Source organism: Crocodylus siamensis, chromosome 3, assembly GCF_052110815.1.
Source record: "Crocodylus siamensis isolate JL-2025a chromosome 3, ASM5211081v1, whole genome shotgun sequence".
NCBI classification, from domain to species: domain Eukaryota; kingdom Metazoa; phylum Chordata; order Crocodylia; family Crocodylidae; genus Crocodylus; species Crocodylus siamensis.
Window position 1 is genome coordinate 260,712,305 of NC_143397.1, and position 10,429 is coordinate 260,722,733.

The 10,429-nt window shown below is 48.3% G+C and overlaps 1 protein-coding gene across 2 annotated transcripts in view; it reads left to right on the forward strand.

Moving 5' to 3' along the window:
- The window catches only part of PUF60 (poly(U) binding splicing factor 60), a 60,172-nt gene extending 50,272 nt beyond the window's left edge, over positions 1 to 9,900 (forward strand). For both annotated transcript variants that reach the window (XM_090040977.1, XM_090040978.1), the window contains 4 exons: positions 311 to 501; positions 5,485 to 5,620; positions 6,092 to 6,327; positions 9,481 to 9,900. In XM_090040977.1, coding sequence (XP_089897103.1) covers positions 311 to 501; positions 5,485 to 5,620; positions 6,092 to 6,327; positions 9,481 to 9,780 — 863 coding nt within the window. In that variant the 3' untranslated portion in view covers positions 9,781 to 9,900. The remainder of the gene's footprint in view (positions 1 to 310; positions 502 to 5,484; positions 5,621 to 6,091; positions 6,328 to 9,480) is intronic.
- Positions 9,901 to 10,429: the final 529 nt, after the last annotated feature.

A 10,429-nucleotide genomic window follows, 5' to 3' on the forward strand; every position in this document is an offset into this window, starting at 1 on the left:
CTAAGCATAATCTCCCCTGCTGGCCCCTCCCAGGGTTGGCAGAGGGGCGCAGTGAGTTTAAAATGCTGTTTTCTTGGGGGCGTTGTCTGTAAGCAACATTCATTCCCTTTTAAGTAGGATAGCTGTAGTGACCTTGTGTAATCAGAAGATTGGGCATGATGGTTGAGACACTGAAGGCCAGAGCTCTAAACCTCCTGTTCGCAGTGTGTAAACCCAGATTGTCTAGGGAGGGATTGGCTGAATTTGTGAGGGTGGCAGTAGCCAGCCAGCAGAAAGAGCCTTCTGCCAGTGTCCTGATTTGTCATTGCAGAGTATGAGAAGGCACAGTCTTCCCAAGATGCAGTCTCATCCATGAACCTCTTTGATCTGGGTGGCCAGTATCTACGGGTTGGCAAAGCAGTCACTCCTCCAATGCCTCTCCTGACCCCTGCTACACCAGGAGGATTACCGCCAGCAGCAGCTGTGGCAGCGGCAGCTGCCACAGCCAAGATCACAGCTCAGGTAAGGGGAAGAGCAGCAGGATGCAATGCAATGGGCAGGTGTGTGTACTAACAAGAGTTCAGCTGTCCTACTAGCCATGGGGTACAGGCTGTCTGAGCTTAGTGGGCAGCACTTGCCCTGCCACTTGAAGGGAGGCTAATGGTTAACTCCTGTGCGGCAGATCAGGTCTTGGGGTCTTAGATGCAGAAACTGGCTGGGACTATTTACCTCTGTACCTGAGGAATTAGCACACTGTTATTGAGGCTGGCATAGCAAATACAACATGCTTTAAATAAACTAAGAAGATTGTTGGAGGTTGGGAGGATAGATGTGGTCTTCACACCTGACTGAAGTACACGGGAAGAGGAAAATCCACCGTGCAAAGATAATAGCAAAAGCTAAAGAAACAGCAGATGGTATAAGGATGGGTAGCAAAGTGAATAAAAGCACAATTATCCATTGGATAAGTGGTCTGATAGGTACAGTTTTTTCACCAACTGTATTGCCTAAGCTGAGGGGAGGCAGGGGGTGATGTTAGAGAGAATTGAGTGTTTGTGTCGCTTGTCAGTCCTGAAGCCGCTGTGACTGTTAGGGGGGGACCTTAAATGCTGTGACAATTCTCCTCCACTTTGCATGAGGTTAGTTGAATTGCTTTGCATTACTGGTGATTCTCCAGGGAAAGTGACCTGGTGGTGCCCATCTCCTCTCCAGGTATGAATAGCTGTTGGCTCCCAGGAAGCTCATCCACCCTTTGATGGGTCTTGTTTTTAGTCCTGCTGAGTGTCCACACACTCTCCTCTCCCAGGCTAGCTCAGGTGGGGTGTGCTGGTTTAGTCACTGACAGCCCAACCATGGAGCAGGCTGTACTGGCTTACATGGTACTAGACAGCAGATCAAGAGAGGCCTGGCCTGACAATAGAGGTGTTTGTACACTAATGCAAAGATCCTGGACAATAAAATGCAGGAAATAGAACTGCTGGTGCAGGAAGTGAAGATGGATATATTACACCATGTTTCTTTTATTCTTATAAGAGCAGTCTTGACTGGAACAAGTGTTGTGGGGTATATGCTGTTCAGGAAGGATAGAAATGAAGACAGTGTTAGGATCATAAGAAAGTAGTGTTGGAAGGGACCTCACAAAGTCATCTAGTCCACCCCTTGCTCAAGGCAGCAGCATTCCAGACTAATCCATCCCAACCAAAGGTCGGTCCCTCATGCTCTTAAAAAGTTCTAGGGATGGAGATTTTACAGCTTCTCTGGATCACCTGTTCCAATGCTTGATCACCCTTATAGTCAGAAAAATTCCTCCTCATCTACAACCTAAATTTCTTCTGTTGCAGCTTGAGTCCATTGCTTATAGTCCTGTCACCTGTGGTCATAGAGAAAAGCTTATTTCCACCCTGTCTATAATCACCCTTCATGTATTTGAAGACTCATTAAATCCCTTCAGGTTTTTCTTCCCCAGACTGCTAATCCTGGCTCTTTCAGCCTTTCCTCAAAAGCTTGCTTCCTAGACCTCTAATAATTTGTTGCTCTCTGCTGGACCCTTTCCAATTTGTTCACATCCCTCTTGAAACATGGGGCCCAAAAGTGGACACAGTACTCAAGTGAGGCCTCATGGATGCTGACCAGAGCAGAAGAACTGCTTCCCTTGATTCACAGGTTACACTCCTGTTAATACAACCCTTGAAGCTGTTGACTTTTTTTTTTTTTTTGTAAAAAGAGCACACTGTTGGCTCATTCAGCTTATGGCCCACAGTATCCCCAGCTCCCGCTGCAGTACTGCAACCTCGCCAGTCATTCTCCAGTCTGTATTTCTGCATGCAGTTCTTCCCCAAGTGCGTGACAGTGCACTTGTCCTTCTTGAATTGCATCTGGTTGATAGCAGGTGTGTTTTTTGTTGTTGTTTTTCCCAGTCTGTCTAGGTCATTCTGGATCCCAACCCTACTATCCAGAGTGTCTGAAACTCCACCCAACGTGGTGTCACCTGCAAATTTCCTAAGCAGGCACTTTATATTATCGTCCTAAGCATTAATGAAGATATTAATACTGGACCCAGAACAGACCCTTGGGGAATCCCACTTGATACTTCCTCCCAACTAGACATTGAGCCATTGAGGACTACTTGTTGAGCATGATGATCCAACCAGTTATGTAACCACTTACAGTACTTTCACGTAGTCTGTATTTCCTGAGAGTGTTAATGAGAATGCTGTGGGAGACCAGTGTCAAAAGCCTTGTTAAAGTCAAGATTGTATCTCATCCAGTCCTGTCCCCACTATCCACACAGTGCGTCCCCCTGATAGAAGGCAGTCAGGTTGGTCAGGCATGACTTGGTAAACCCGTTCAGACTGAAATGAGAGGATGGATGAAATGGGTCACCTTGTATCAAGGTCACCTTGGGGAAAGATTGTAAAAGAGGTTCTTCTGAGACAGTACTAGGAATCTGCACTCGCCTGTGAGTGGGTTTGGAGTATAGCAATAGAAGAGAAATATTATGGGGAATTGCTACAACAGGAGACTTTAATTTCCTAGAATCCTAGAAATATATGCCTGGAACAGGCTGCAAATCATCTAGGCCAGCCTCCTGCACTGAGACGGGATCAAGTCTGTCTAGATCATCCCTGACAAGTTTGTCTAACCTATCCAGTTTTTATAATCCTCCCAGGATGACTTCACAGCCTCCTTGGTAATCTGGACTTGGACTGGATAACAAATGCTACTAATAATAGAAGTTATTTATTCTTAGGTGTGAAAACTAACAGATTTCTTCACCTAAGCATCTCCTCTTCTTGGTTCCATGCATCTATTTTAGACTTGTTTTTGGTAAATTGTGCAGACCATCTGGAAGAGAGCTGTAGGAAACCAGCCTGAGATCAGGGGTTTGCAAGCTGATCCTCTTGGCATTAAATAAAAACTTGTACAAAATTGGGTCTGTAAAGGCTTTTTGATTTCAAAGCAGTAGGGGCTCCGAGACATCAAGAGAGCCAACTAGCGAGGTCAGCTGGACTGAAAAGTTTAAGGTCTTGGATATGGGTCTCCAGCCTTTTTAAGTAGGAGGTCACCTTTGGCACTTAAAAGCAACCCGAGATCTACCATGTGCCGCTGCTACCACCCCCCCCTCCCCACCCAGCAGGTAAGTCTGTGGGTAGGAAGTAGGGGTTGCAGATTGAGGCAGAGGGAGAAACAGTATTTGGGGGCACACCCCTGCAGCATCAATCTGCAAGGAATGGGAAAAGGGACTGATCAGCAAAGAATGCTACAGTGTGGATGTCAGGAATGCCTGTGCCCAGCAGATCTTTCCTCTGTGCAATGGAGCACTGACCTGGTGACTTTTTGAGGTTCCTTCTACTTCTGTCACTGAGACTAGGCTCAAGATAAACTCTTCAAGTTTTGCTTCCAAGTCGAGTAGAACAGATAGTTTATGTTCCACAATACGTAAAAAAAAACCTGTGGGAAATGATTAGTTAACATGGAGAAGATTTGGATTATTAGAAAGACAAGGAACTGGCTAATGGCTAAAGGGAAATGATAATGGATTTTACTAAAGGAGCCATCATGCTGAAGGGAGCTTACTAGTGGAGTTCTAAAAGATTGGTTTTGATGCTCATCTTAATATTTTTTCCCTAATTATTTAGCCAGTCATAGAATTGTGCTGATGTGATTTGCTGATGTTGCAGAACTCGGAGGTCTTGTTAGTACAGAGTAGGATTGGAATGCCATAAAGGAAGAATTGGGCAACCTCAAGGACTTAAGTAATAGAATAGGATGAAGTTTAGAAGTACAGAATGCCAGGACATGCTCTTGGGAGCCAGTCACTGTTCTGCTGTAAAGTTGGGGTCCCATTAGTTGGAAATGACAGAGGAGGGTAACAGATAGCGTATAAGGTGAAAGATACAAATGCTGTCTTGGTACAGAAGAGGGGAAGTGCTTCTACAAGAGAGATGTTAGCATTGTTACCCACAGCTCTAAGACTTGATCTGGAACTCTGTGTGGTTGTGGTCATGCATGCTTGAGACCAGGAATGGAGAAGGGCTAGGAGGAGGGTCAGGGAAGGGAGAGAGCCTATTTTACAAGGGATTGCAAGAGTTTGGCCTGGCAGACAGATGCCTGAGGTGAGGAATGGCCACTGTCTATAAGAGCATCAGAGGGGTAAACACCAGGGAAGAACAAGAGCTCCTTCAGCTAACAGAGTTTTGTTCCAAAACTGCTATGTGCCAACTAGCCATAAATGGATTTAGTCAGGAAGACTTCTAATCATGAGAGGGATAGCAATTCAGGAATTAATGGGGTTGTTTTACCCTTAGTCCTCCTGACTAGTTTTAAAATGATGTATTGAGGAGCTTGAGAAATTTATGAATGGGCCTGTTTATTGTGGTTGTCTGTGACAGCAATATCCATGCTAAACTAAAATCTAGGTCTGGAGATCTTGGGAGTTTGTGTTAGTGTGAGGAGCTGTCTGTGCTTCATCCTCCAGCTTTGGGTCTAGAATGCTGAGCATTTAGGAAAGTGCACGAGTTGCCCCACAGAGGCTCATTAGTGTCGCTATGGCTTGATTGGGTTAGTGCCTACTATGGGCTGACCAAGAGCTAGTTAGAAAGTGGGGAAGCACCTTGCTGGGAATGTGCTGCATCCTGCTAAGATCATCCTGTGGGCATTGGGTACTGAATCTCTTGGTATGGTTGGCCTTCAGTACCCTGCCTGCCAACTGGTTAGCACTGGTGAGAGTTACAAGGCCTGGGGAGAGCACTTTCTCTTCTTGGGCTGGGTATCTGGCAGCAATTTGTGGGAAAGCTGTTTGGGACAATCCCCTGCATCTGTCTATATGGTTATGCTAGGATCCCTACAGCCTAGGACTCTGGCCAGCAGCTGGTTTTACAGGTCACCTGTCCCCATGACCTAAACATCTGGCAAGTTGCTAGGTATGTAAGAGGGCTAGACCTGAGCAGAGCATGTCCCAGGCATGACTAGAGCAGAACTAATGCACTGGCTTTTCTCTTGCAGGAGGCGGTGGCAGGAGCTGCAGTCCTTGGCTCTTTGGCAACTCCTGGGTTGGTATCACCAGCTCTGACCCTCGCTCAGCCTTTGGGTGCGCTGCCACAGGCTGTGATGGCTGCCCAAGCACCAGGAGTCATTACAGGTGCGTCTGCTCTTTATTCTGTCTCATCTCTAGCGGCCCCAGCAGTAAGCCCCACAGCTGGTTTTGCTGATGAAGGCAGTGAGGCAGCTCTGTTTCCTCCTAGCAGGCCTGTCCATGAGTGTATGATATGGGTTGTAGGGGACCTGAGCTATGGGGTGGGCAGGAGTGCACAGCACACTTGAGTGTAAACATCAGGGAAATTGTTTATTGCATGCAAGATTGGCACCAGCCCACCCTTTGGATAAACAAACACCCAGTCTGCCCATGGCACGTGGTAGCAGCATTGCCTTGTGCTGGCTCAAGTTGCTGTCTGAGCTTTTGCATTTGTTCCTGGTGCAGAGTAACCAGATTGGTCTGTTAATTTCACCTGCCTGTTTGCTGCTAGCTGGCTTCTTTCCAGCTGGGCTGAGTGCTGGTCCTCAGGGCAAACTCCCCTCACCTCCATGCTTCAGTCTGTGTGTTCCCCTGCAGGTGTGACTCCCGCTCGGCCTCCCATTCCAGTCACCATTCCACAGGTGGGCGTAGTGAATCCTATCCTGGCAAGTCCCCCAGCACTGGGCCTGATGGAGGTCAAGAAGGAGAAGGAGGAGGAGGAGGTCTTCCAGGAGTCAGAGAGGCCTGAGATGCTGAGTGAACAAGAGCACATGAGCATATCGGGCAGCAGTGCCCGCCACATGGTGATGCAGAAACTGCTTCGCAAGCAGGAGGTAAGCATGACTCCGTCTGCCTAGCCTGCCCTGGATTTGCAGGGAAGCCATGCCAAGCACTGCCTTGGATCTGCCTTAGTTCTTTTCAGCTGAGCAGTGAGATGTGCTACAAGTTCACAAGTGGCATATCCGTGTGGCACTTCATGGGGGCAGTGCTGGAATGTGCATGGCAAGTCCCCCCTGGTAGGTGCATTGCCTTATGCAGGCATCAGACATTCCCTCTCTGCCTTTGGGAGACTGCTAAGCCTAAGTGAGGACTTCTTAGCAGAGTGCTGCTGTGCAGCTGTTCGAAGGGAAGCACTGATGGGTTGGGGGACATCATCATTGTAGCTCTCCTCATGCCTCATTGTTGCCATGGTGAAGCAGGTAAAAGGACATAATCCTTACCTAATCATTTTGAATCCTCCCACCATACCACTCACCATAGTACTTAGCACAGAGTAACTCACTCAATATTAGACGTAATTCCTACAGGGGGGATAGCAGGAATGGAAGAGGTTATGCAGCTGTTCAGTATTCACTGGGGGGGTTTTAAGGCCAGAAGGGGTTGGTAAGGTGGCCTTGTCTGGCCTTCTGCTTATTGCAGGCCAGAGGCTCCCCCAGCCATTTCTCAGATACTGAACTGACAGGCTCAAGCCTGAGCTCTAATATTGAGCATGTGTCATCTTGGGCCAAACACATAATTTCTTCCTCTGTTTACTTCTTAGCAAAATGGGGGTAATTGTGACACACATGTCTCATGAGATTGGAAGAAGGCCAATGTGGTGCCTATCTTCAAGAAAGGGAGAAAAGTGGATCCAGCAAACTACAGGCCCATCAGCCTGACCTCTGTCTTGGGGAAGGTCTTAGAAAAGTTTATTAAAGAGGCCATTCTTAATGCACCGGCCAACAGAAGCATCCTGAGGGATAGCCAGCACGGGTTTGTTGCGGGTAGGTCTTGCTTGACCAATCTTATTTCTTTTTACAACCAGGTGACCTATCACCTGGACGAGGGAGAAGAGATTGATGTCATATATCTTGACTTCAAAAAAGCCTTTGATCTGGTATCCCATGATCACCTCTTGGCGAAACTGGCCAACTGCAGCCTTGGGTCCACCACGATCCACTTGCTGGGGAATTGGCTCTGTGGTCGGACCCAGAGGGTGGTGGTTGATGAAAGTCAATAGTCATGGTGCCCCGTGACCAGTGGGGTCCTCCAAGGCTCTGTCCTTGGACCCATACTGTTCAACATCTTCATTAATGATGTGGACATTGGAGTCAGGAGCGGACTGGCCAAGTTTGCTGATAATACCAAACTCTGGGGTAAAGCATCCATACCCAAGGACTGGAGGGTGATCCAGGCTGACCTTGACAGGCTCAGCAAATGGGCGGACAAGAACCTGATGGTGTTTAACACTGAAAAATGCAAGGTTCTCCACCTTGGGAGGAAAACCTGCAGCATGCTTATAGGCTCAGCAGTGCTACACTGGCTAGCACTACAGATAAAGGGATTTGGGGGTCATGATTGACCACAAGATGAATATGAGCCTACAATGTGGTGCTGCAGCTAGTAAAGCGAGCAAAACTGCCTTGCATCTATAGATGCTTCTCAAGCAAATCCTGGGACGTCATTCTCCCCCTGTACTCGGCCTTGGTGAGGCCGCAGCTGGAGTACTGCATCCAGTTTTGGGCTCCACAATTCAAAAAGGATGTGGAGAAGCTTGAGAGGGTGCAGAGAAGAGCCACACACATGATCAGAGGTCAGGAAAACAGACCTTACAGCAACATGGCTATGGGGCTCTTTAGCCTGGAAAAGCGTAGGCTCAGGGGTGATCTGATGGCCACCTGTAAGTTTATCGGGGTGCTCACCAGGATCTGGGGGAACGATTGTTCACCAGAGCGCCCCAAGGGATGACAAGGTTGAATGGTCATAAACTACTGCAAGACTCTCTCTTAGGCTGGACATAAGGAAGAATTTCTTCACTGTCCGAGTCCCCCAGGTCTGGAATAGCCTGCAATCGGAGGTGGTTCAAGCACCCACACTGAACACCTTCAAGAGAATTTTGGATGCTTATCTTGCTGGGATCCTATGACCTCAGCTGACTTCCTGCCCCTGGGGCAGGGGGCTGGACTCAATGATCTTCCAAGGTCCTTTCCAGCCCTAATGTCTATGAAATCTATGAGGGACTGCCAGACCTGTCTGAAGAACACTCTCCTTTGAAAAATGTTGTTGATACCCTGATTGCTCCAGTGAAGATTGCAGATAGAGTTCCCTGGAAACTAAATCCTTCCTACATGCACGTTAATTTTCCATGGAAGAATCAAATTCACCTGAAAGCTCATTTTGTCCCTCATGGGAGCTTGGGGAAATCCAGAAAGGAGCTAGGCAGTTAGAAACATCTCCCTGCGTGGCTCCCAAGAGGGCTTGGCTCTCTGTTTGTTTGATCTTGCTGGGGACTTGGGTCCCTTTAGTGGATTTCAGGTAGTGAGAGTTAGAGGTCCAGGTGGTAGCACCCCCACACATTAATGACTGTAGAAGTGGCACTCTAGTCTAACATGCTACTGGCTTCAGGCTGTTCTGTTGGGCTGAGATGAAGTGGGGAGCACATGGCAAAGGGCGGGGGGGACATGGATTGTAGTGAAGGGTAGCAGTCACCTGTTGCAGATGGGTGGGGCAGGGGATAAACCTGAAGAGGGGTATGAAACAGGTGGGTTGGGGTATGGTTATCCTTGTAAACCATATGTGACAAGAAGCCTCCAGGGCTGTGAAAGACACTAGCTGGTAAGGTCTAAATTAACATTTTGAATAATTGCCAATATAAGCTGATGTTGCTGAAGGCAGGAGAGAAACCAGCTAGATAATGCCAGCAAGGTGGAGTTAAATCCTCCAAAATCAGCTTTGGGCATACTTTCTGGGCACAAAGCCAAGTGGCTCTTAGCAACATTGGCCAGAGTGGGTGGGATGGATTACCCTGTGGGAGAACCATAGCTTGGCAGCTGGTGTGAGCATGGCCTGGGCATGCCTATTGCAACCTAGGAGTGGTGTTAGGCAGGGCTGTTGAACCCTGGGGATGTTGAAAGTGTTGCTGGTGCTGTGGGCTACTGCAGCTTTGCTCATCTAGTTTCAGAAGTCTTGCAGCCCTGCTCAATCTGTCTTCTCTCTCTTTCCTACAGTCAACTGTGATGGTGCTGCGCAACATGGTGGATCCAAAGGACATTGATGATGACCTGGAGGGAGAAGTGACTGAAGAGTGTGGCAAATTTGGGGCTGTGAACAGGGTCATCATCTATCAGGAGAAGCAGGGCGAGGAGGAGGACGCTGAGATCATTGTTAAGATCTTTGTGGAGTTCTCCATGGCCTCTGAGACTCACAAAGCCATTCAAGCCCTGAATGGGCGCTGGTTTGCTGGAAGGAAGGTGGTGGCAGAGGTGTACGACCAAGAGAGATTTGATAACAGTGACCTGTCAGCATGAACTCTGCTCGAGAGACTTCTCCCCTGCCCCATTTGTTTTTTAGCCATGTGTAAGGAACGCTCCAGGGTGGGCGCAGATCTCTGTGATGTATGTGTAGTTTGGATAAAAGTGCGAAGAAAGCTTGTGTGCATGCCTGAGTGTGTTATGGGCTGGCACCGCATGAGCTGTGGAACAAGCCAGCCTCTCAGTCGACAGCCTCTTGGCCCTAGGAAGGTAAGGGTTGGAGCCCAACGGCTGTTACTTCTGCTCCTGCTTTATGCTTGCCGTAGTTTCTTCAAAAATGTCCAAGACCAGGTCTTACTTCACCATCTGGGGTATGAGCTTGTTTTTTTTTCTTTGGAGGTGGGTCAGAGTGGGCGCTCTCTTACTGGTGTTTGTAGAGCACCCCCTGACCCCACTGTACCATTAGCATGTGGGTGATAAAGAGCCCTGTTGGAGCGCAGCATCCATGTGCAGGCAGAGCTCAGGGCCTAAGCAGGGCGTGTGGTGACCCTTACACCACCACAGGGCTTCCCATTGGCCAATGGGGAGCTCCTTCCTGTAGTTTGGGATCCACTGGAACAGTGTAGCATAGGCTGTCCCTCATGGGCAGCTTTCCTGTGCTACTTTGTAGACTTGAAGCGAGGGCAAGGAAAATGCCAGACAGACC